Below are 26,210 nucleotides of genomic sequence, written 5' to 3'. Positions count from 1 at the left end.
CCGGTCACGAGCAGTTTCCCCATCGTCACCGATTCAACATGGCAGAAATAGCTCTTCCAGTAAGACTGCCCCAGCACAGTCTTCTGTTCATGGTGTCTGGCTCCTCGGGCCACCACCGAGGCCCAGCGCCCATCATTCCATCATGGCTACCTCGCTAGAGTAGCCCTCCCCAGTCTGGCCTTTGGTTCTTCTTTGCCCACTGCATCTGGCCCCTGCAGCCAGCCCACCTGCTCCCCACTCACAGTAGCTCGTCTAACAGGGCTGCCTCCACAGGGTGTCAGGTCCACCCGTGATTTTGTAGTTGCCACGGCAACGCGGTAGGCTCGCTAAAGTAGCTGTTGCAAGATGGCAGCCTCAATGTGGTCTGTTACATCAGGGCTGCCTCATCGTGGTTGCCATTCCAACCTGGCTGTCCCCATCACCCAGCCCCAGGTGACTAAGCCCTACAGGAGGAGGAAGGCGGGGCTACAGACTCAAGAAGGACAGACATATGGGAGTCCAAGACAAGACTATGATCTTCTCATTGATAACTCGGGAAAGGGAAACATGTTGGGGGAGGTCCGGGTTAGGACTCAGCAGCCAATTATCTTGGCAGGTGGAAGAGAGAGCTTCACTGCGGCACTGTCGGGGGAAAACAGAAAAGGGTGGTAAAAATGCTTGTCCCACAGCCACCCGCCCCTGCGCCCGGCCCTCCGCCCGCTGGGTTCGCTTGACCAGCATGGGGAGCAGGTTTTCCCTTCATCACCTAGCTCGGCACCTGGTCAACCCAACTCCATAGAGCCCTGATGCCTGTAGTTTTGAACCCAAAACTGGGACGTTCTGATTACGGAGCAGCTGCTGGAGACCAGCCGTCACTGGAATCCTGAAGTAGGGATATTTCTGAGCGGATTCAATGGTTGACGAGGGGGACGGCAGAACCCTAGGAATCATCAGTAGGTCGGCCTGGCAGATCAGTGCTTCAGAATGACAGGGAGTGCTCCCTCTGGACGCTTTGCTAAGGGTCTGCAGCCCCTTCTGTCTACTGGGCTGTCATCAGAGCCAGGGAGGGACTCTGGAAGCCCCTATGAACGTCAGTCGCCTCTGAGGGACTTGGTTAGCGGCCTCCCCACGAGTCTTGGCTGGTGGATGCTTGTTGGACTGAAGCCCAAGGCAGCGGATGCAAGGAAGAGCATTCTGGGTAGAGGGAAAAGCATGTGCAAAGTCCCAGGAGCAGGAGAAGGCACAACCAGTTTGTCCAACCGCCAAGTGCTCGATGTGGCTGGAAAATGGGGGCGCTTGAGGCTGGAGAGGGGCTGGGGGTGGCAGAGGCAGGACCATGACCCCAGGAGGAAGGGTTCTGGGGCTGCGGGGGAGCCCTGGGAGGGCTGTGAGCAGGTCAACTGTGGATATGGGCCAGGCACCCTCTAGGGCCAGGAGGTGGAACCGGAGAGAGAGACTGGAGGCCCTGAGGCCCGAGAGGAGGCTGGGGCAGAATTCAGGAAGGAGGACAGATGAGGCTGGGGCTGTGGGGAGAGAGGTGGGGACAGGAGGGGGACAGGGACAGGCTTTGGAGGGGGCTCATTTTTCGGGGCTCCCACAACCCCCGTCCTCTGCCGCTACCCATGTTGGTTTCAGTGCTGTGCCACACACCTCCCCAGGCACACTGGAAGCCTTAGCGATCATTTGCTAAGTTCGTCTCGCCCTCATCCACCTCTTATTTGTCCTTCAGATCCTTTGGAAAACCTCAGACTCCTGCCCAGGCCGGGTCAGGCGCTCCCCTTCCCCCACCCCTACAATACCCTGTGCTGCCTTCCCTCCCCCACGTGTAGCCCTGAAACATCCTGCTGGGGTCTGAATCGGCTTCCCAATCATACTCGCAGAGGGCGCGGGTCTGCCTAGGCTCCGGTCTCAGCCTGCTCAGCCCCGGCCTCCCGTTAGCTTGGTAAAGGGAGTGGGTGAGGGTCGGGCAGGCGCAGCACTGGGGCCCGCCCCGTGCTTACTTCGGACTTCCAGCTTGCACTCGGCCAGGGCCTCCCCCAGCTCGTTGACGGCCCGACACGTGTAAGTCCCCGAGTCGAAGGAGGACGGGCGGCGGATGTTCAGCGTCAGGACCCCCAGGTAGTTGTTCATCAGGAACTTGGGATCTCCACTGATTTCCATATTGTTCTTCATCCAGACCACCTTGGGCTGTTGAGGAGAGTGGGAGAGGAAGCCATGTGACAGAGGGTCCCCTGGGAAATGGCAGAATGGGCCTTGGGAGGCAGATTTGGGTTCTCCTTTTGGCTGTGCCACCTCCTAATTTTGACTGGCTGACCTTGGATGAGTCGCTTCTCCTCTCTGACCCTCAGTCTCCTCTTCGGTAAGAGGAAGAGCCCGCTCCTTGTGGCGGCCCATAGGGCCCTGCACGATTTGGCCCCATTACTCCTCTGCCCTCACTTCCCACCCCCTCCTTCCATCTGCTGCACCCACACGGGCTGCCTTACTGTCCCTCAGACACAGGCAGGCTCCCACCTCAGGACCCGGCACTGGCTCCTGCCTCTTCCAATACTGCTCTTCCCTCCTCTTTTCACCTAACCAGTGCGTGCCTATCTTTCCGGTCTCAGTTCCCCTGTCACTTCCCGGGTCCTAGACTGGAACAGGAATGCCCACGTTACACTCTCACAACTGCCTGCATTTCCCTAGCACACTCACTACCCTTTATAATTTTATAGTCATTTGTGTGACTTCGGATGAATGGCGGTCTCCCCCAACAGACGGGAACTCCTTGTTCAAATCACCAGCACATAGAAAGCCTCTGAAAACGTGTGTTGAATGAATGAATGAATGATGTAAATAAATGAAGCGAATGAATGAACTGAATAAATGAATGGATTGGTAGGGAAATAAATGAGCGGAATGAATGAATGGATGGAGTTAGTGAATAAAGCAGTAGACAGCGGTGATGGTGGAAGTGAAGGAGAGAATCCACGGGATGCCTACAGGAGCTGATGCTAAAAATTGGCAAAATGTGTCAAAAGGGCCAGGCAGTCAATATTTTAGGCTTTTTGGGCTCTGTGGTCTCTGGGTCATGGACCACACGCAAACCATTAACGTGAAAGCAAAATAACAAAAAAGAAAAAGAAAAAAACGTTTTAAAAATTATTTATCCCCTTGTGGTCCAGTGGTTAGGACTCGGCAGTTTCACTGCCAGGGCCCGGGTTCAATCCCTGGTCGGGGAACTAAGATCCCACAAGCCACGTGGCACAGCCAAAAAAAAAAAAATCTTAGAGAAACCGGTGGCAGGCGGATTTGGCCCGAGGGCTGTAGTTCGCCAGCCACTGGTCTACGTGGGTCCTTGGAGTTCAAGGTTGCAAGTGTCCACATTCCCAGACAGCAGTCTGGAAACCAGATAGGGCAGGAAGACGCCAAGGAGCCCTGCAGGTTTAGACCCCCTCTGCCCCAAAGGTTTCTGTTTTTAAGGGAAGTCAGAGTGTAGTGAGCTGAGACTTGGGCTCTGGTTAGAGCAGAGAGACAGGAAGTGGGTTAAAAGTGAGCAAATGCCACGAGCAGAGAGATAACTCAGGGAGGAAGAGCCCGTGTGGCGGGCAGGCAATGGGGCTTCACCTTGGTGAAGATTTCCCTACAGGGTTACACATTACACACACTGCGCGCGCGTGCGTGCGCACACACACACACACACACACACACACACACACACACACACACACACACGGCACCTTCGGGTAGCCTCTGACGGCGCAGTTGAGAGCTGTAGCGTAACCAGCCACGACTACCCGGTCAGGTAGAGGCGTCAGGAACTTGGGAGGCGTTCGGAAGTCATGCTCCTTGTACTTAGGCATTTTGAAGGTGGCACCTGGGGGAGGGGTGACACACCTGTAAGGGGACAGATCCTGACTGTCCCCGGACCACCTCTCCTCCAGCACCAGGTGCCATCAACTTTGAGTCCAGGGAGGTAGACTGTATATAAAATAGATAACCAACAAGGACCTATTGTATAGCACAGGGAACTCTACTCAATATTCTATAATAACCTATATGGGAAAAGAATCTGAAAAAGAATGGATATATGTATATGTATAACTAAATTACTTTGCTGTACACCTGAAACTAACACAACATTGTAAATCAACTATACTCCAATAAAAAAAATTTTTAAAAACTGAGAGAGAGGGGGGACTGGGGCTGGCCCCCTCGGAGCGGTGGCAGTGGCCATACCTGTCTTGAGGATCCAGGCCGTGTTCTTGGAGACGCCAGGCGAGTCACTGAGCCCACAGATGTTCTCGCTGTAAACTCGGAAATAGTATTCGTTGCCCATGATGAGGTCTGACACGGTGCAGGAGGTTTGCCGGTTGTGTTCGTAGACGTTGAACCACTCCTACGGCATGGGGGATGGGGAGGGGCCGGGAGAGTCAGGGACACGGACCCAAGCAGGCACCTCGCTCATAAAACCCACCGTTCCCCAGCAGCTCTGTTCACAATGGCCGGAAGGTGGGAACAACCCAGGTGCCCATCAGTGGATGAATGGACAAGCAAAACGTGGTCCATTCAAACCAGGGACTGGTAGGGGAATTCCCTGGCGGTCCAGTGGTTAGGACCCCACGCTTCCACTGCAGGGGGCACAGGTTCGATCCCTGGTAGGGGAAATAAGATCCTGCAAGCCGCACTGCGCAGCCAAAAACAAAAATCAAACAAAAAACCAGGGCCTAGCACTCAGCCGTGAAAAGGGCTGAAGCACGGATACCTGCTACAATGTGGATGAACCTGGAAAACATGGTGCTGAGTGAAAGGAGCCAGACACAAAAGGCCACATAGTGTGTGACTGTGTCCGTAAGAAATGTCCAGGAGGGGCCAATCCACAGGGCCAGGAAGCAGATGGGGGGTTGCCAGGGACGGGGTGGGAGGGAAAGGGCAGTGGCTGCTTCATGGACGAGGGGTTTCCTTTTGAGGTGATGAAAATGTCTTGGAACTAAATAGGGTGTTGCACAACACTGGGAAGGTGTGAAATGCCACTTGAAAATGGTTAATGCTAAATTTGGCTAGATGAATTTTACCTCAATAAAAAAGAAAGAAAAAGAAAACCTAGGGCTTCCCTGGTGGCACAGTGGTTGAGAATCTGCCTGCCAATGCAGGGGACACGGGTTCGAGCCCTGGTCTGGGAAGATCCCACATGCCGCGGAGCAACTAAGCCCGTGAGCCACAACTACTGAGCCTGCGCGTCTGGAGCCTGTGCTCCGCAACAAGAGGCCGCGATGGTGAGAGGCCCGCGCACCGCGATGAAGAGTGGCCCCCGCTTGCTGCAATTAGAGAAAGCCCTCACACAGAAACGAAGACCCAACACACCCAAAAATAAATAAATAAATAAATAAAAATTAAAAATAAAAGAAAACCTATTAAAGAGCTCCCTGGTGGCCTAGGGATTAGGATTCCAGGCTTTCACTACTGGGCCCAGGTTCAATCCCTGGTCGGGGAAATGAGATCCCTCAAGCCGCCTGGCACCGCCAAAAAAAAAGAAAAAAAATCTATTATGCACCAAATCTCAGCCAAAAGGCTTTCCTCCCTGTCCCGGCCCATTCTCCCACATTTCCCGGTGCCTCAGTTTCCCCAGCTGGGAAATGGGAACAACACACCTGCTCTGACAATCTGGCCAGCTTTTCTCCCCGCAAGCCCACTCCAGCCCGGGCCCCTGGTCTCTCACCATGGTTTTCTTGTCGGCTTTCTGGATGAAATACCCGGTGACCTCACTGTTGCCGTCATCCTTGGGGGGTTTCCACTCCACCAGCGCGTTGCTGCCCCACACCTCCTTCACCATCACCTTCTCCGGTGGCCCTGCCTTTTCTGGAAGATGGGGGGCCTGTTGTAAGTCACCCCAAGCATCCCTAAACGTCCAGTGCCTCACCTCCTCTCCCCTGTCCATCCCCACACCCTCTGATCTCTCTTAGGCTTTTTCCCACTCCGCTATCCTCCCCTTCTGCCCCACGGCCACCTCACACCCTCCCCGGCTCCAGTCTCTCCACGGTCCTCCTCATCTCCTCCCATCTCCTCCCCTCCCCCCTCATCGCCGCCTCCTCCATCCCCTCCCGGCCTGCGGGCCGCGCACCCACGACCCGGATGTGGATGGTGGCCGTGTCCTTCCTGTTCTCGATCTGCACGCTGAGCTCGTACTCCCCGGAGTCTGAGCGGGCAGCCTGGCGCACGAAGAACACTGTGTCCAAGTCGCTGGTGCGCACGTGCACGCGGGAGGTGTCTATGGGCGCCCCGCCCTTCGTCCACACCACATGCGGCCTCGGCTTTCCCTGTGCGGGGAGGCGGGGAGGGCGGCGAGGTTAGCCCGGGTCTCGCCCGCAGAAGCTGACCCCTCACCCCTGCCCCACCCCCCGACCCCAGCTCGACGCACCTGGAAGGGAATGACGAGGTTAATTTGCTCCCCCACTTTGCGGATGTAAGTCTGGCGGAGGTGGCGGGGCAGCCGGATCTTGGGTTGCTCTGAGGGCACAAACCCAGGGAGGGGCTCAGCGCCGGGCCGAGGAACTCGACGGAGGGACAGACAGACCAGGGGCGATGAGGTTGTCGCGGGAGGCCCTAATGATGACACCAACTTGGCCTTTAGGAGAGCAGAGTCGGGGGTCAGGAGTCCTCACCCACAATCTCCTGGATGGTGACCGGCTGGGCCAGGGTGGCTGGCTGGCTGCGCCCGGCGATGTTGACCCCAACGACGCGGAAGGTGATTCTGGCTCCCGTGGGGAGGTTCTTGACAGTGAAGCCACAGCGCTCCACCAGCTCCGTGTTAGCAGGGATCCACTCGTCAGCTACGAGAGAGGAGCGAGGCTGGGGACCTTCCTTCAAGACCTTCCTAGGTGCCCCTCCGTTTGTGTCCTTTAAGCGCCTAGGGCCCCACCGCAATGAGTAGCTGCAAGGGACATTTCTTGAGCATTTCTTATGACCAGGTTGGAGCTAATTAATGTTGGCTCATTAACTCCTGCCTCCATTCTGTTATCCCCATTTTAGAGACGAGGAAACTGAGGCTCAGAGAGGGTAAGGGATTGGGGGTGGTAGTTACAGACAGCTCCTCGGATTTCCTGCTTGAAAATGGGTGCTTTTCCATCGTGGTTTTATTGCCATGGGTTGGTGAACCAATGTGAGTCAGACCAACAATCAACAGGGTGAACTCTAACAAAAGTATAATAGGTTCTGAAAGACAGATTGGGGAGGGGAGGGCAAGGGTAGGAACTGGGTAAAGAGCGCTGGGAAGAGAAAAGGAAGAAATTGACCAGAGACCACCCGTCCATCATTTACATGCATCCCCAAATTCTGTCATCACTGTATCCCGTCAAAATGGAAACTGTTTTCGCCATTTTTAGATGAGGAAACTGAGGCTTTAGAGGCTTGCCCAAGGTCACACAGTTACAAAGTGAAGGGACAGGATTGGAACCCACATCTGTCTGACTTAAAGCCTGGGATACAGTGTCAAAATGATCTTGTCTGTCTCCCCAGTGAGAGGACCATGTCGGAGATATCCCCAGAGCCGGGGCACTGGGCCTGGCATGGACTCAGTGCTCAATACGTGTTTGTTCCGTGGAGGACTGAGAGTGGGATGTGTGGAAATATGGATAGGTGGATGGACAGACAGATGGAGAAACAATGCATAATTAGATGGTTGGATGGTCATATAGGCAAACGGATGGATGGAAAGAAGGGAGGGAGGGAAGAAACATAGTGGTGAAGCGATAGATATATGGATGAAAAAAATGTTACTGGATGGATGGATAGTTAAATGATCCAAAAAATTTTCAGATGGATAGAGAGATGGTTGGATGGATGACTGGGTGGGCAACTGGAAAAAAAGAAGGAAAGAAGGGAGGGAGGGAGGGAGAAATAAGAGGTGAAAAAGAAGGAAGGAAAAGAAGGAAGGAAGGAAGGAAGGAAGGAAGGAAGGAAGGAAGGAAGGAAGGAAGGAAGGGTACATGGATGGAAGGATGGATGGATGGATGGATGAAAGATTGGTTGGATGGTTAGATGAATGGATAACTAGACAGAACAGAGGAGGAGCAAAGTAGGTAGTAGATAAATACTTGGATGGATGGATAAAAAGGTATCACTGTATGGAGGATGGGCGTAGGGGAGGGAGGAAGGGAGCGGGGAGGGAGAGAGGGAGGGAGAGAGGACAAGCTGGTCACTGGGGGCCTGGCTTGACCCATCCCATCCCAGGGATTCAGGCAAGCACAGACAGAAGGGCAGTTCGCTATGGCAGAGATCTGTCCCTGCACTGCCCTATTTGCAGTCCTCTGGACCGGACACCCACTGGGACTCTGTGTGTGCCACTGCCCCCCAGCAGGCCAGACGGGGTAACTCACAGCCCTCCACGCAGTACTCCACCAGGTACCCATCGATGCCACCTGCCCCAATCCTATCTGGGGGCCGCCACTTGAGGGTAGTGGTGGTGTCTGTCACGTCCTCCACTGTCAGGTGCTGGGGTTCACTTGTGGGCGCTGTAAGAATCCACGAAAGGGGAGGTGGGGTAAATGAGGGCTCAGGGGTCAGAGCTGGAGTCACTGGTCAGGAAAGGGATCAATATGGTGGGCCAAAGGTCAGGGAGCAAGGATGTGGTATCACGGGTCATTAAAACAAGATCTCAAGGAATCGTGAGGTCTCCAAGGGCAGGGATAGGTGTCTGTGTGGTAGGTCAGAGGTCAATGACATATTCGGGGGACAGCATGGAGTCTAGGATCATAGAGGTCGGTGGCTGTTGTACGGGGTCAGGAAGAGGTCAGGAGGATGCGTGGGGCTGGGGGGTCAATGTCTTGAGTTGTTGGATGAGAGGGGACAGAAGTCAGCGGAGTCAAGGGAGTAAAGGCCAGGGTGTAGGGTTAGAGATCAGTGAAGGGCAGGCCATGGGTCAGAGGTGGACGGGGGCTCAGTGAGGGTGCAGAGAGGAATCACCAATAGGCAAGAAGGGCTTGGTGTTGACGCTGGGCTGGGAGACCCCAATGGCGTTGACAGCAAAGACCCGCATCTCGTAGAGGATGCCCTCGATCATATTGGTGGACTCATAGGTGGTCTCCGGGAGGACCTCGAAGTTCAGCTTCATCCAGCGCTGAGAGCCCTTCTTCTTCCGCTCCAGGAGGTACCCTGGAGGCCCCCGCAAGCGGAGAGAAGTGGGAAGTCATGGGGAGGCCTGGGGTCCCAGGTCAGTTGGGGCAGTCAAAGGCACATCAAAAGGTCACATGACTCAGAGAGGTCTGAGGCTGTGAATCTTGAGTTGATCTCAGGGTCACAGAGCAGTCAGAGGTCACCCGTCATGGGGTCAGGGATCAAGAAGGGCCACAGGTCATGAATCAGGGCATAAGGAGTCACAGAAAATCCTAGGCTGTTAGCCAAAGTGAGGATTCCCAGGTTGCTGGGGAGTGAAGAATGCTAGGGAAGGCAAAAGGGACTGTGAGATATTGAAGACAGAAAACCGAGTTTCCGAGGGTGGTCATTGATGATGCTAAGGGCTCTTGGAGGTCAAGGAGAAGTCAGGGGACAGGGGAGGTCAGAGGTCATGAGCACCGTGGCACATGGGCACTCACCGGTGACCGGCTGTCCCCCGTCATACTTGGGTGGCTCCCAGACTAGGGTGGCCCAGTCTTCTCCAACCGATGTGACACGCACAGCCTCCGGGGGGTCTGGGACATCTGGGGAAGGGGAGGCAGGGTGGTCAGAGGGCACCTCATGGCCTCGGGGAACCACCCCCTGGCTCAGCCCCCTTGCTTCCCCTCTGCTCACCCACAACCTGCAAGAAGATGGAGGCCACGTCCTCGCCGACGGGGTTGGTGACCTTGATGGTGTAGTGGCCCTGGTCAGCTCGCTCCGCGCTCTCAATCACGAAGCTGCTGGTGTCTGCCCGCTTCTCAATGCGGACCCTGCCCTCGGTGCCTGAGAACACCTGAACACAGCCCACCAGATGGCCTTTTTCTACCCCTCTCAAAAACCAGACCGGCCTCCACCCCTCCCCTGCCCAACAGTCTCCAATGGCTCCCCGTGACCACACGATGCACAGGCTGTGGACCCAGCACAAGAGGACCTGCTGGGTCTGCCCCCAGCCCCATCACCCCCCTGCCACTGCCCTCCTTGCCTTCCAGACACCACCCTTCATTAAAAACACCAGCCTGTCTCATCCCCAAGATTTTGCAAAGCTGATCCCCAGGGCATGCAATGCCCTGACCCACTTCTCTATCTGCTATACTGTTACCCATCCTTTAGAACCCATCCAGAAGTCGCCTCTTCTGGAAAGCACTCCTGGATGCCCTCAGCTGAAAGTGACAGCCCACTTTGACTGCTGTGACAGAATCCTCATAGCTTCTGGTACCTCCCTTTCTCTCAGCCCTGATCACCCTGAACTGTGACTGTTTGGGCACGTGTCTGCCTCTCTCCAAAAGAGAAGGCTCCAGGAAGGCAGGGGCTGCATCTGATTCATGGCTGTATCCTCAATGCCTATGCAAGAGCCTGACATACAGGAAACATCAGGGGGTGTTTGCTGAGTGAAGGAATGAATGAAGATTGAGTCAAGTCTATCCGTTTTACAGAAGAGGAAACTGAAGCCCAGAGGAGAGAAGAAAAATTGAACTGTTCCAGGGCCTGGAACATACAAGATGAAAATATTTGTTGGATGGATGGATGGATAAGTGGATTGATTCATGGATAAATGGACAAATGGATTAATTACTGGATGAATTCATTAATCAATCAATGAACTGATGAATGGAAAGATGGTTAGATGGATGAATTGATGGATGGCTGGACTGATTGATTGATTGATTAATGGGTTAATGGATGGATGGATGAGTGGATGGAGGACTCATCATGTGCTAGGCCAGAACCATGTGATGAACAAATATAATCTCCAATCTTCACAACAACCCTCTGAAGAAGGAATCAAATTCCTCATTTTACAGACAATGAAACTGAAGCTCAGAGAGGGAAACCAGCTTGCCTGAAGTCACCCAGCAGAGCTGAGAGGGAGAAGTCAGGGCACAGGGGAAGCTCCACATACCTCATCCTCCTTCATCCAGGTGGCCACAGGAGGGGGCTCCCCTGTGATGGACACGTCCAGCCTCAGCTTGTTTCCAGCCACGACCACAACTGAATTTTCTGAGGTCTTCCCCGAGAAGTCCAGGTGGATCTTTGGTGGCTCTGGTGGCAGAGGAGAGATTCTGGGGAACTTGGGAGTGGGCAGCTGGGCCCTCCCAATCCCCTCCAGAGGATCTCCTGAGAAGCTGGGTTCCAACAGCCACAGAGAACCAGCGGTCCAGGTCCCCTGCCCCTTCGCCCTCAGACCCAGGAGTCCAGGCCCCCAGCCCCTCCTCCCTCAGACCCAGGAGTCCAGGCCCCCGGCCCCTCCTCCCTCAGACCCAGGAGTCCAGGCCCCCAGCCCCCTCTTCCCTCAGAACCAGGAGTCCAGGCCCCCAGCCTAAGGACCACAGCGGCCTCTGGTCCTTACCTTGCTTGGGGACGTACTCCACCGTGATTTCTGGAGGACAAAGAAGACTGATGGTTAGGTCTATGGGGCCCCTTATCCCACCCTCACACCCCATCACCCTGGGACCTGGGGGGTTGGGAGGTGGATTCAGGCCCATGACTGTCCCTCCTCCCACAAGCACCTGCTGTCACCCCCAGCGTACAGTTAGGGAAACTTAATCCTGAAGGGGGTTGGGGTCTGGGAGGGTGGATGCTGTGGCACCCAGGGGGAGAACAAGGAGGTATCCTCACCCAGGAATTTGAGTTTGGCCGAGAGGGACAGGGCAGAGCCGTCGGGCACAAATGTGTAGTCTCCCTCATCCTCAGGGTGGACATCGTCAATCACCAGTCTGTGGAACCTAAGGGGAGGGGGGGGGTGCAGGGCAAAGGTCAGGCCGGGTCGCCCTGGGGACCACCACGGAGAAACATGCTCCTCAATGCGGTCCCCGTGCTCAATGCAATGCTAGTGCCTGGGCCCACATCTCACTCTGCCCCTTACTAGCTGTGTGGCCTTGGGCAAGTCACTTAACCTCTCTGTGCCTCCGTTTCTTCACCTATAAAATAGAGGTAATGTTCACAATCTACAAGGGGGTTGTTGCAAGGCATTTAGAAGACTCCCTGGCACCTGGTAAGTGCCCTGTAAAGCATTAAGATTAGTTCTCAGCATTATTGACACCATCAGCAGGCAGGGGCCTTACACAGAACCCAGAAAAAGTCTACGTCTGCCAAGAGCTATTATCAGGAAATCCACGGGGGCACGATGTTCTGCTGGCATCACAGTGGTTCTCAGCATTCTGCAGATTACCAGGTGTTTATCTCAGGTGTCCACGTGCTACGCTTGGAATTCCAGCCCCGTTTCCCTAGCTAGGTGGCCTCCCCGCCAAAGTTGACTCTTTGCAAATATAGTCACAAGTTTCCCGTCCTGTAGCCGTGACCCTTGCAAAGAGACCTTGCCGCCTGTGACCTCCTTTGCCCCATAGGATATAGTGGAAGTGACACTGGGACAGCACTCAGCCCAGCCCTCAGAGGCCCTCTTCGCTTCTGCTCTCTCTCGGGACATCTGTGTCGGCCACGTGAATATGCCAGGACCGGCCTCCTGGGGAATGAGGCGTCCCACGGACCAGAGTGGAGGCAGCCCAGGTGACCCAGATGAGGGCCTGAGGGAGCCCAGGAAGATGGCCATCTGAGATCAGCCAGCCTCCAACCAACCCTGAGACTCACAGTGAAATAAACCCTTGTGTTTTACTGTTGTTGTTTGTTTTGTTTTTTCGCCGTCCTGCATGGTTTGTGGGATCTTAGTTCCCCGACCGGGGATTGAACCCAGGCCATGGCAGTGAGAACAGAGTCCTAACCACTGGACCGCCAGGGAATTCCCTAAACCCTTGTTCTTTTAAACCACAGAGTCTGCAGACCACGTCCGCAGTCCACTCCGTACCTCCCGACGTGGGTTATGGTGATCCTCTTGCTGGGCCGCACCTCGACCCCATTCTTGTACCACTTGCCCGTGACCTTCTCATCGGACACCTCACACTTGAACACGGCCTGTTCTGAGGCCTTCACCGTCACATCTGCGATGTCCTGCAGGACCTCCAGCTGTTTCTCTGGATGGGGAGGGAAGGAGAGGGGGCCATCAAACTGCGGTCAGTCCACAAAGATAGGCGAACACCCATTATGGGCCAAGCAGTGTCCCAGGTTCTGGGATTCTGGCCGTGAAACAACCCAGAAACAATCTGCGGGCCTCGTGAGCTCACGTTCTAGTGGGGAGACAGGCAGTGAATGGGAAACACATAAACCAATAACTAGAGGGAGTGATGAGGCCTGAGGGATGGCAGGGAGGCCGCAGAAGGCTCCCAGGTAGAGGGCACAGCATGTGCAAAGGCCCTGCAGAGGAAAGCAGGCTTGTTGGTTTGGGAAACAGCCAGCAGGCTGGTGCAGAGTGAGCAAGGCAGATGTGGGAGATGGCACAGGCAGGACACATCCCATGGGCCACGGAGAGCACTTTGCATTGACTCTGAGTGAGGTGGAAACCGCTGGAGGGTGTTGGGAACATGGCTGGGGTCTGACTTACACTTTTTTTTATTTTAGTTTTTTAAATAAAACAATGCACTTGTATGGCTTAAAAATAAAATGATAAGAGGGTGTAGATATAGAGCGGGAAATCTCTCACCCAACCACTTCCAGTCGCACCAGTCTCGATCCCTTCTCCAAAGACACTATAGCCAGTTCATAGCCAGAAAAGCAAAGACGTACATACAGTTCATTCCCTTCTTTCTTTCTCTTTCTTCCTTCCTTCCTCCCTCTTCTTTCCTTCCTTCCTTCCTTCCTTCCTTTCTTTCTTTCCTTCTTTCCTTCCGTCCTCCCTCCCTCCTTCCCTTGCTTCCTCTCTTTCCCCTCCATACAAATAGTGGCATATTTGCTTCTTCACCTAACAATATATCTTGGAAACCCTTCCAAATCACTAACTAAAAATTGTCCTCTTTTATGGCTTCAGAGGGAACTACCATCATTTATCTGGCCTATCAATGACTCGGGCTTTTTTTTTTTTTTACTTTTTATATTGAAAATATTACAGACTCACAGGAGTTTGTAAAAATAGTACATAGAAAAAAAAGGGGGGAGAAATAGCAAGTAGAGTCCCATGTACCCTTCACCCAGCTCCCCCAATGGTGACATCTCTCGTAACTGTAGTCCACTATCCAAACCAGGAAACCGACATGGGTCCAGTCCTGTGAACTAGACCATAGAATGTGTTCAGTTTTCACCATCTGACATTTTGCAAGGATCACTCTGGCTGGAGTCGGGGTTGAGGCACAAGTGTAGAAACAGAGAGAGCAGTGAAGAGACTATTGCATCAGTTCAGGGTATGAGGGGGATGGAGACCTGGGCCAGGTGAGGGCAATGGAGGTGGAGAGAAGTGGTGAGATTCAGGATATCCTTTGAAGGTGGAGCCACCGGGATTTGCTGGTGAATCAAATGTAGGGTATGAGGCAAAGAAGGAGTCAGGGACAGCTCCAAGATTTGGGGCTTGGGCAACTTCGAGCGGCGTGTTGAAGCATGTGCAGTGCAGCTCCCTGCCCCACCGGGAGGCCCCCTACCTTCCACGATGAGCTCCGCCTCACACTGGCCGCCGTTGGTCATGACCTGGTAGTGACCACTATCCTCCAGGGTCACATCCGAGTAGATGAGGATGTGACGCTTCCCATCCTTCTTTAAGCGGTACATGGCCTTGAAGGAATCCTCCCGCGTCAGTTCCACGCCATCTTTCATCCTGGGTGGAGGGGACAGGAAGGGGAGAAGTGAGGGGCCCGCTTAGACTGGAGTCTGGATGTCAGAGGTGAGTGAGGGGCCAGACAGACAGTCCTGAGCAGGAACCAGGGGTCAGAAGGGAGATCACGAAAAGGAGGAGAGACAAAGGTTGACAGAGGCATCTAGAATGGATGGATCACAGGTGGGGATTGGGGAGAGAAAGAAGAAGAAGAGGTCACAGGCCACAGGTCTCAGCTGGAGGTCAGGAGACACAAAAAAGGGTCATGGGGAGAGGTCAGAACATGGAGGACGTTCGGGGTCACAGAGGGATGTCAAATATTGTGGCCTCAGTAAATGGTGCTTCCCTGCTTGGGCCAGTCTTCCCACTTCACTTCTACCTCCTCATCACTCGAACCTCAACTCAATCATCACCTCCTCCAGGAAGCTTTCCCTGACCTCCTGAGTCCTTTTCTCCTATTAAAAAGTGGTTATAGCATCAGTTATTGCTCCTCTGCAATATCAATACTTGTCAAAATAGAACTTTGATATTTATTTGTGTGATGACTTTATTAATGCCTGTTTCCGTTTTCAACACACACACACACACACACACACACACACACACTCCGCCCCAGCAGTTTGCCAGATCATAAACTCCACAAGGGCAGGTGCCATGTTAATATATATTCTCTCCATTTTCTCTCCAATACATAGAAGAGTGCCACCACACAACAGGTGCTCAATAAACACTTGTTGGATGGGGGAATAGATGTAAGAATGGACGAACGGATGGGTAGATGGGTGAGTGGGTGGACGGGTGGGTGGATGGATGGATGAATCAATGGGATGGGTGGGGAGATGATGGATGGATGGATGGGGGGCTGGGGAGATGGATGGATGGATACATGAATGAATGGTCAAAGGATGGATAATTGGTTGAATGGGTGAATAAATAACTTAAAGAATCAGAAATAGCAGGGATCAGGAAAAAGACCTGGAAGAGGATGGGATGGGGAGAGGTCAGAAGTTTCAGAAAGAGGTCATGGGTGAAGATCAGGATTTATAGAGAAAGACTGAGGTCTCCTGGAAACTACCAGTTAAAGGTCTGAAATCTTCAAGAGAGGTCCTGGGGCTTCCCTGGTGGCTCAGTGGTTAAGAGTCCACCTGCCAATGCAGGTGACACGGGCTCGAGTCCTGGTCCTGGAAGATCCCATATGCCGCGGAGCAACTAAGCCCATGCACCACAACTACTGAGCCTGTGCCCCACAACTACTGAAGCCCGTGGGCCTAGAGCCCGTGCTCCGTGACAAGAGAAGCCAGGGCAGTGAGAAGCCCATGCACTGCAAGGAAGAGTAGCCCCTGCTCGCCGCAACTAGAGAAAGCCTGCGCGCAGCAACGAAGACCCAATGCAGCCAAAAATAAATTAGTTAAATTAAATAAAAAAAAAAAAGAGAGAGGTCCTAAAGATCAAGGCTGAGGTAAAGACGCTGTGGGCATCTGTAGGGAGATCAGGGGTCAAAAGTCACTTACCACATGACTTGGGCACCCTCTTCTGACACCTCCACTGCCATTTCTACCCGGTCGCCCACAAACACCTGCTGGTCCTCGAGGGGTGTGATAATCAAGACTGGGGGTTCTGTGGGGTGCGGGGCGACAGGAGGTCAGTAGTTTCAGGGTCCCCTCCAGAGCCCCACTCCCCAAGCTCACGCCCAAATCCCGGCCTCACCTCTGACGAAGACCTCAGTGAAACACTTCTCATCTTTGACGACGACCTCATAAGCAGCATCGTCCGCCAGTGTACACTTGTTGATGGTGAGGATTCGTTTCTTACCAACATTCTCAAACACGTGCCTGATGCAAAAGTCTCAGCTCAAGCCAGGGCATGGAGGAGATTCTGCATCCACCCATCTATCCTCAGGACAAGCCACTCCCTCTCAGAGACAAATTGTGTGGGAGGAGATCGATGGTCCAATTTCTAGTATTTAAGTAACCACAGCGGAAATACTAACCGTCCACCCATATCCGTCTTCCTCCATTTAGCAGTGACACACAGCGACCCACCTAGAGAACTACATTTCCCAGCCTCCTTTGCGGCTGGGCGGGCCGCACCACTGAGCTTGGACCAACGGAACGTGAATGGATGTGATGGCATAACTGCTAGGTCATCTCTAATTTTGCGGTGCTTGTTCTAGACTTCTCTCCTTCCAGCTTCCTGTCCGATAGACACAGATGTGCCCATGACCCGCTTCAATCATGCAGATGAGGACAACACCACAAGAAATGGTGTAGCCAAAAAATATGGAACCTGCGTCTAGCTCAATCCGCCAGAAATATCTTTCTCTCTAAATTAATACGTTCTGGGGACTCTTTGTTACAGCAACTTAACCTGTATCTTAATTAACATAATTTTTATCTTATCCAAAATGCTCGTGATGAGAAATTTAGAAAACACAGCCAAGGGGAAAATAATAAAAATAGAACCCATCCATAATTGTATCACCAAGAGATAACAGCTACAAATATTTTGGCCTCTCTCTTTCCAATCTTTTTATATCTAATCTATATGTAGATTAACATTTTGTGAAGCAGAGATAAGCACTATGCTTCTGCACATAACACTAATCTTGAACAGCTTCCCATGTTAGTATAAATTTTAGAATATCTTTTTTAGTGACTGCACAGCACCTTAACATGGAATTGTATGTTTTGGTTATTTGACTTTTTGCTACAGCAGCAAATGCTCCAGTGAACGTCCTTGCAGCTAAATATGTATAACCATGATCATGCCCTTATGATAAATACCTAGACTTGCACAATCTAAAGGTTTTGGGGGGACTTCCCTGGTGGTCCAGCGGGTAAGACTCCGCTCTCCCAATGCAGGGGGCCTGGGTTCGATCCCTGGTCGGGGAACTAGATCCCACATGCCGCAACTAAGACCTGGCACAGCCAAAATGAAATATTTTAAAAATAAATAAAGGCTTTTGAATACACTGCCCTTTTGGAGATTTGCCGATTTACATTCCCACCAATAACATGTGGACCTATTTCCCTATGTCTTCTCCAGCTCCAGGTTTTATCCTTTTTTTGGGGGGGGGGGGCTGCACCCTGGCATGAGGCATTTATCATGTTGTAAAGTTTTTGCCCATCTGGAGAGCAGAAAGACCGTTGGTGGGTTTTTTTGTTTGTTTGTTAATATTTATTTTATTTATTTATTTGGCTGCGCCGGGTCTTAGCTGTGGCATGCGGGATTTTTAGTTGCAGCATGTGGGATCTTTAGTTGTGGCATTCGGGATCTTAGTTCCCTGACCGGGGATCGAACCCGGGCCTCCTGCATTGGGAGCGCAGAGTCTTAACCACTGGGCCACCAGGGAAGTCCCAAGACCGTTGTTTTGAATTGTGTTATTATTATTGGTGGTGGTGGTTGTGTTTGCAAGGTTGAATATGTACTCAGTGAATTAGCTATTGGGTTTCTTCTAACTGAATTCCTGTTCTTCATCGCCTTTGTCTATTTTTCTACCGAGGTATTTGCACTTTTCATATGGATGAGGGAGCGCCCTTCCTGGGTTAAGAGTGGCCAGCCTTATTTCTGGACTCCCTCTCTGGGACTTGGATACCCCCCCAACCCGGGGACTGCCCCTCTCACATACTTGCTACTTGGTTTGATTTCCTGGCCGTTCTTGAACCACTTGAGGGGAAGGTCTGGGTTGCTAATCTCTACCACCAACTTGATCTTGTTGCCTCTGTCCACTTGGTAGGCTGGATCCAGCTTCTTCGTGAAAGCTGGAGATTGAGGGATGCAAGAGGGATGGAGCTGAGAGGTTCTCACTGCCTTGAGCTGTCAAGTCTCCCTCCCCAGACCACCAAGGTCAGAGAGCTTCCTATGAACTTGGAGGCCCCTGAGAACTGGCATCTCTATTACTCCTCAGATTAGGACCTCCAAAAAGATAAGTCCAGGGTTCAAACATCAGATACCTACGATGCTGGAGTCCCTATGGGCAGGGCCCATCTCCCCTCAGACCAGCACTGACCTGAACCCTTCTTGACCTCGACCTTGGCCTTCTTGAGCCGCTTCAGCATGCCCCGGAGGTCAGTGATGCCATACTGGAAGGCAATCCTCTCATACTCGCTCTTCTTTGCCCCTTTCAGGAGCTCCCAAATCTCAGGCGGGATGCCTATATCATCGTCATCTTTCTTCTTTTTCTTCTCCTCCTCAACCACCTGCCTGAAGGTGGGGAGAACAGGCCGGGGCCACCAGAGAGTGAGGAGGTGAGGGTCTCCCTCTGCCTTCTCCACCCACTTGCTGTGTCACTTTCTCTCTCTGGGTCTGTTATTCCTTATCCTGTCCCACCTGAACCATTGCCCCAGCCTCCTCCCTGGCCTCCTGACCTCATCTCATCCCTTCCCCTCCAGTTGGTTCCCCACTTGGCCCCAGAGGGCTATTTCTGCCCCCACATCAGATGCCATCCCTTCCCTGCTCAAAACTCCTCCATAGCTCCCCATTGCCCTCAGGAGGAAACCCCAGCAACTCAGCCTCGAAATCACAACCTCACCCTCTGTCCCATCAAACTCCCACCACTATCCAAACCACGCTACTTGCCTTTTCCTGAGCACTCTGGGCTCGCTCCTGCATCCCAGCCTTTGCACAACGTCTTTCCCTGCCTGGATGACCTATCCCCACCTGCTCTTCAATCCTACAGATGCTAGTACCGAAGTTCCCTCCTCCACGAGGCACCCCCTGTCCTGCCAGCAACATCAGTTGCCCTCACTCTGAGCTCTCACAAGGCCCTCGTGGGACCTTCTCTCTGACCACACTAAACCGTCTTGGTCTGTGTCTGTGTCGGCTGGACCAGACCCATCTTCCCAAGGCAATGAGTGACTCAATGTCAGGGAACCAGTCAAACTTCTCCCTGTCCCCTGATCAGGGCCTGGTAGACGGGAGGCCTCAGAAGATGTTTGATGAGTGAGAGAGAGTGAATCTCTGGAAAGAAGGAAGGAAGGGAAGGGAACAAAAGAAGGATAGATGAGTGGGTGAATTTGGGGGACATATGAATATCTGGATTGATGTACAGAGCATTAGGTGGGGAACTGGTAAATGGGTGGAGGGGTCCATGGATGGCTAAGCTGATGGATGAATGGGTCAATGGATGGGTGGGTTGGTAGGGGATGGGTGGCATTAAGATAGGTGGATGGGTTGATGGAGGATGGCTGGGTAAGCGGGTGGATTGATGAGTTGGTGGCAGATGGTTGGGTGAGCACAGTTGGGTGAATATGTTGATGGAAGATGCCTGGGAAGATGGTTGGCTGGGTAAAGACAAACAGATGAATGTATTAGTAAATGGAGTTGTTGGGGATTTGGTTATGGGGATAGTTGAGTGAGTAGAAGGATGGATCCGTGGACCAGCAGATAATGAATAACTGAGTGACTGGACAAGCATCATGTAGAATAATATAAATTTGCCAATATTCAATCATTTTTTACCTACAGAATAGCAATTTCATATAGATGAGTCTAACAGAGAGCTATCTGGGAGGATGGGTGTGCCGTTGAAGAGGTGAACAGTTGACAGAGGAATGCCTGGCTAGATGGGGAGGTGGATGAGTAGATGGGTGGGATGTTGGACTCAGTTGAAAGAGAGATACAGGTGCAGATGGATACACAGGTGGGAAGGTGGATGCATGGTAGACAGATGGCTGGTGGAAAGGTGGATAGATGGGCGCCTCAATAGATGGGGAAGTGGATGATGCAGTAGGTGGGTGAAGGATGAATGAATGGGTGAATGAATGGGTGGCTGAGTGTAATGGCCGATGCATGGATGGACAAGTGGGAAGAGGGGGGTAGATGAATGGATATGTGGGCAGATGGATGGGCGGTGGGCAGGTAGGTGGATGGGTAGATCCGTAGATGGATAAATAGGTAGCTGGTTGCCTGAATAGATGAGTGGGCAGACTGATGAGTGGGTGGGTTGATTAGTAGATGGATAAATAGTAGCTGGTTGGATGGATGGATGAGTGGACAGCCAAGTGGATGGATGGATGGTTGGTTGGGGGAACAGGAGGATGAGTGGGTGAATTGGAGCCTGAGTGGACAGGAAAGTGGATTTGAGGGTGATGGGTTAAAGGGTGGGTAGGTAGGAGAATTGATGGGCAGACTGTTGGTTGGGTGGGGCTGTGGGTAGGGGTGTGGGTGAATGGGCGGATGGGTGAATGGACAGGTGGCTGGATGGGCAAGGAATGGGTAGATGGAGGGGAGGTAGAGTCCCAGGATGGCAGTGGGGAAGCAACGGGCGGCAGGGGGGCCTCACCCACCATCCTTCTCCTCCTTGAGCCCCCACCTCCCCTTTCTGTGCCAGGCGGAGGGGGGACTCACCTCTTCTTCAACAGGCCGCTGAAATCCAGCTCACCTTTGCCTTCCGGTGTCCTTTCACCCCTGTGGCCATTGAGAGGGAGTGTGAACCCCAAGGAGGTCCCGACCCTCAGACTCACCCTGGGTCCCCACTCCTTGCCCTCCCTGATCCTCCCCTTCTCCCACAGCTGCCCCTCCCAAGGGACACCCTCCCACGGTCCTTGGCACCAGGACATACTCCTGCCCCTCCCCAGGGTCCAGGGTCACTTACGAACGCTTGAAGCTTTCTAGAGTCTGCCCAGCGGCGTCCTGATGGGGCGCTGGGGAGAGGCAATGGGGGAAGGGAAGGTGAGCTCGGAGACAAGGCCTGATCTAAGACCAAGGGCGCCCACCCCGGGCCTGCACAACCTCCCCCAGACCCCTTTTCCTCCATCTCTTGGGCCAGCACACCCTCTCACTTGGGCCTGGACACCCTCTGCTTGTGGACGCATTTCCCTGGCTGCCATGCACCACCCTCTCTCAGCGGCCTGTATCCCCCTCACACCTGGGCCGGCTGGCCCTTCTCCCCGGGGCTGGGCAACCTCATTCCCTGTGCCCTCCATGTTTAAGTCCCCACACATCCTGGGCTGCAGATGCCCCAAAACCTGTACACCCTCAGAGTTCCATACACATGCTCTCAAATCTGTGTAGCCTCCCATCAATCCTGTATACCCTCACCCTAAACCTGTCCACCCTTAGACCCCCCTGAAATAAACAGGAGACAATACAATGGAAATTATCCTTTAAAAAACAAAAAACAAAAAAAACCTGGGACACCCTCACTTCCCGAGCCCTTACTGACACTTTCTCAAGCTTGTACACTGTGACCCTGGAATCTACATAACTCACCTCCTAAGCTCCACGTGAACACCCCCAAACCCTGAACCTTTTCACCCCCAAATCTACACCTCCTCACCCTCTAAGCCGGTAGACTGTCTCCCCAATTTTGAAGAACCTGAGCCCTGCCTCTGTGTTCCATCTTCAGAAAACCTGTGCCCGCCTTATCCCCACATCAGTACACTCTCCCAACACCTGGCTGACAGATCCATCCCCCCAACCAGACCCAAGACCCCTGGCCCCCACCCCCGCCAGCGTACCCTCCACATCAATTTTGAAGGCACAGCTGTCGCAGATGTCCTTGGCTTTGACCTCGAGGCGGTAATCCCCGCGGTCACCCAGTACCACCTTCCCGATGTGCAGCTCCAAGGCGTATACCTGGGGGCCAGGCCAGGGGTATGGGTGCACATGACCGACCCCCAGTGCCACCCCACCTACCCCAGAGCCCACCTCACAACTCTCTCTGAGTGCCCCCAGGAAGGGCCAGCTGTCTCTTCCCATGCCTGGACAATCTTGACCTCTGGGGGCCTGCATCCCTGACCCTGAGAGCTCTCTGGGCACGCACACGCCGTGCCCAAGTGCACCCTGCCCTGGCCCAAACATTCTTCCCTCCTGCCCGGCACAACCTCTACCAAGGAGCTCCACACGACCTCCAGGCCTGGCCCACAAGCCCTCGAGTCCCCACAGGGTCCTCACATTGCTGGCAGGGTCGTGGGACTCCTTGAAGGAGAATCGGGCCCCACTCTTGCTGACCAGCTCCAGCCACTTCCCCTTGAACCACTTGATGGTTGGTTTGTCCGGCAGCTCTTTCCCGTTCAACTTGGCCAAGATCACGGCATCCTTTCCTGGGTAGGGGTGGAGGGGTGGGAGGGAATGGCCAGGCAGGAGTCATAAGACTCCACAGAGAGGACTGGGAAGCCGGGAGACCCCAGCCCCGCCTCCCTCAGACCCAGGAGCCCAGCCCCCCACCCGATCCTCCCCGAGGCACCCCTCACCAGCCTCCACCGACACAGAGTCTGGCTTCTTCAGGAAAATGCCGGTGGGCTCCTCAGTGGTGGGAGACTGGTCCTCAGGTGGGGCTTCTGCTCAGGAGACAGGATTAGGGGGTCTAAGGCCGGCCAGGGAGGGGGCGGCAGGCCACTTTGGGGGCGGGGTTGAGAGTGAATGAGGGACCCTCTGCTCAGCAGTCAAAGACCTTGGAGGCACAGTGGCTTCTCCTGACCTGGGAGAGATCACGCGTCATCCAGGTAGCTGCGTGACCAGGTTCCCTGCCCCTTTGGGCCTCAGTTTCCCCATCTGTGAACCGGATGGTCTTAAATGGGGCTTTGGGGTAGGAGACGGTAGACTGGGGCGTTCAGAGCTGGGCAGGACTCGGTGATGAATCAGCCAGTTGCTGGGGGCTTGAAGGCCAGGCTGAGGGGCTAGGCTCTGTCCTGGAGGCACTGGGGAGCCAGGGAGGGCTGTGAGCAGGGGAGGGCGGTCAGCACTGGAGCTGTGGGGACGGTGGACTAAAGGAGAGAGAGCGGGAAGGTGCAGAGGGGCCAGGGCGGGCTGGGGGATAAGGTGCCAGGTTCTGCCCGGCCCTCTGGAACACCATCTCACCTTTGGGGGGCTCTGCAAGAGCCTCTTGAGGTGGCGCTTCCTTGGGAGCCGGTTTGGTGGCATCTTTGTCTGCGGGGGCACCTTTGGCCGCTGTGAGGCAGGAGATGTTCACAGTTGAGCACCACGTGCTCAGCGTTCTCCTCTTCCAGAACCCAGGAGTGCATGTCCCTGGGCCCCTCCTCCTTCAGAATCTGGAGTCCAGCAGTCCAGGTGTAAATTTATCTCTAATCCCAGAGTTTGTGAGATCCGGTTTCTCCTTGCCCCAGGCAGGCCATGCCCCATCTACCCAGGCCACCAGCCTCTGACCTTTTAGGACTTGGTGGTATAATTAGCTCTTCCCCTGGGCTGGAAACTGGATACTCGTGCTGACCACAGCATCTTTCACCCGCCCTGCCTGCTGGCGCCTGGCCCGCTGGGGCCCCAGCTGCAGCGAGGGGCTGGACCACCATCCCTCAGCCTGGCTGGTCTGGTGCCAGCGGACTGGACACCCCGGGAGGAGGGGTCCTCCCTGGGGGCTTGTGCCTCCTCTGTTCACTGCCTCATAGAGAGAAAGCCCCATCCCCATATAAAGAAATGCCTCCAGTCCCATTCAAAGGGCCCCACAACTGCACATAAAGAAAGGCTCTCCAGACTCTATATGGAGAAGGTCCCCTAATTCCTACACGGGGAAGCCCCAATTCCCATTGAAATGAGGTCCCCTCAACCTTGTACAGAGAAGTCTCTCCTCACCACACAGACAGGAACCCCTAATATCTAGGCACACAAGGACCTCATTCCCCTGCCGCGAAAGGCCCCAATCCTCACTCAGAGAAGTGACCCCAGTCCCTTCCCAGAAGACCCCATCCCCAAATGTAGAGGACCCCAAACGCCCTGCAAAGACTCCGCAGTCTACAACCACAGGACTCCCATCCTCAACGACAAAGAAGGGACACAAATTCATAATCAGAGAATCTCCATCTGCACCCAGAGATAAACCCCCAACTCCCTACAGAGAAAGGAACCCCTACCACCCCACAGGGAAGGGGAACCCCCCTCCCACCTAACACAAGTATGGGACCCTCCCATCCCACGCAAGGAAGGGAGCTCCTCCCCACACAGAGAAGTCACCCCATTCTCCCAACCCCATGGAGGGAGAAGCCCCCAATCCCCATTCAGAAAACAGAATTGCATCTCCACATAGGGAGGAAGTCCCCAAATCCACCTGGTTTTTCCTCAGGCATGTCGGCGGATCTGCTCCCTCTCCTCTGACCGCAGCTGCGTCCCGATGGGCCTTAGGGAGGACAGGTGGGCCCCCGGGGGAGCCCTTTAAGGAGTCCAGAGACTCCCAGGAGGCCCTGGGAGGCATCAAACGCGCCTCCCCACCCTCCCCTGCAGCCCCACATTCCGCCTGTGTGTTCTAAAGGGCGAGAAATAACAGCTGGACAAGGAGAGATGGCTGAATGCCAGGTCCCCAGGGAGGAGGGGCTGGGGTTCCGACACCTGGGTCCGAGGCAGGACATGCCGGAGGCGGGGGACTCCCGGGTCTGAGGGAAGGGGGCCTGGGGGCCTGGACTCCTGGGTCCAGGTGCAGAAGGGACCTGGAGTCCAGATTTTTGGGTCCCAGAGAAAGAAGGATGAGGGCCTGGACTCTTGGGTCCTAGGCGGAGGGACAGTAAAGGACTGGGGTCTGAAGTGGGTGAGGGCTCTGAGCCAGAACTCCCGGCATGGGGATTGAGGATGGTGGGGAAGACAGGGTCTAGAAAGCCATTCTTAGTATCTGCAAGTCAGGAGTTTTCGGGAAACCAGAGCCGGGAGGGAGGGTCCGGTTTCCCAGGGTAGGCAGGATGGCCGCGGGGGAGGCGGAGGGAGGTCTCTGTGCCCGCAGGGAGGGCACTGAGGGTCGGGGACTCCGGAGTCCCACCCCCGGGCGTGGGCATACATGATGGCTTGGGGCCCCGGCCACCTGGGACCCCGGATTGGCCGCGGCCCCTCCTGGGACCGCGCCCTGCGGGCTCCCCGCGATGGTTCCCGGAGCGGGCGCGGCGGGCACCGGAGGCGGGGGAGGGGGCGGGTGCCCCAGCTGGGGCGGGTGGGGAGACCGGGAAGGCCCTGGAAGGCTGCCCAGACATTGGCGCCCTTCCCGGCAGGGGTGCCTGTGGCTTTCCGAATGGGGGTAGTGGTGGCCGGACGCCGGGTGGGGGGAGGTGAAGGAGATGAGGGGATTGCGGGAGGAGAGGGTCTCCAGGACTCCAGGTGTTTCGGAGAGGAGGGCGAGGTGGGTGTGGCTCGGGGTTAAGGCGGAGGACGGGCGGGGAAGTAACGCCGGGTGGAGGACCCGGTGTCATTGAAGACAAGTCCCTCACCGTTTTCTTCCTGCCCATCGCCACCACCACCCCCCCCCCCCCACCACCATTCTTTTCCAAAACCCCCTAAGAGCCGGAAAATTCCCCGCCTCCACGGAGCGCGGAGCCAACCCGAAGGCAGCCTCCTTGTGACGTCATGGGTTGCCAGGCAGACTGCTGCGCGGCTCCTGCGGGCCCAGCCGGTTGGTGGAGCGCCTGGAGAGCCGAGAGCCTCGCTCGCTACCCGCGGGCTGTATCAGAGATCCGGAGGAGGGCAGAAATTCAGAAAGGGGGGGACAAGACCCAGACGGAAAGGGAATCAGGAAGAGGGTGGGGAAGAACTCCAGTCG

The 26,210-nt window shown here is 54.6% G+C and overlaps 1 protein-coding gene across 1 annotated transcript; it reads right to left on the bottom strand.

Moving 5' to 3' along the window:
* Nucleotides 1–536: 536 nt before the first annotated feature.
* On the bottom strand, nt 537–24,759 carry MYBPC2 (myosin binding protein C2). The gene is made up of 28 exons (XM_068527835.1): nt 24,741–24,759; nt 23,540–23,629; nt 22,933–23,019; nt 22,583–22,782; nt 22,198–22,315; nt 21,333–21,381; nt 21,086–21,145; nt 18,747–18,940; nt 18,366–18,498; nt 16,445–16,569; nt 16,249–16,354; nt 14,568–14,740; nt 12,908–13,073; nt 11,725–11,831; nt 11,456–11,485; nt 11,009–11,148; nt 9,742–9,901; nt 9,546–9,650; nt 8,917–9,105; nt 8,331–8,465; nt 6,618–6,785; nt 6,374–6,462; nt 6,077–6,272; nt 5,675–5,814; nt 4,195–4,354; nt 3,696–3,832; nt 1,980–2,166; nt 537–621 (listed from the first exon to the last, which is right to left on the bottom strand). The coding sequence occupies exons 1-28, from the start codon at nt 24,757–24,759 to the stop codon at nt 611–613; spliced, it is 3,474 nt and encodes a 1,157-aa protein (XP_068383936.1). The 3' UTR covers nt 537–610.
* Nucleotides 24,760–26,210: the final 1,451 nt, after the last annotated feature.

Source organism: Eschrichtius robustus, chromosome 19 (genome assembly GCF_028021215.1).
Source record: "Eschrichtius robustus isolate mEscRob2 chromosome 19, mEscRob2.pri, whole genome shotgun sequence".
NCBI lineage: Eukaryota > Metazoa > Chordata > Mammalia > Artiodactyla > Eschrichtiidae > Eschrichtius > Eschrichtius robustus.
This window is presented reverse-complemented; position numbering and strand designations above follow the sequence as displayed.

Bases quoted from the DNA above. Each gene is read 5' to 3' on its own strand.
- MYBPC2 (XM_068527835.1), bottom strand. The intron at 14,741-16,248 runs GTAAGTGACTTT...CCCTCCACCCAG, and splicing joins GAGGGTGCCCAAGTCATGTG to GATGAAAGATGGCGTGGAAC. The intron at 9,106-9,545 runs GTGAGTGCCCAT...GGGGGCCTCCAG, and splicing joins CGGGGGACAGCCGGTCACCG to GGTACCTCCTGGAGCGGAAG.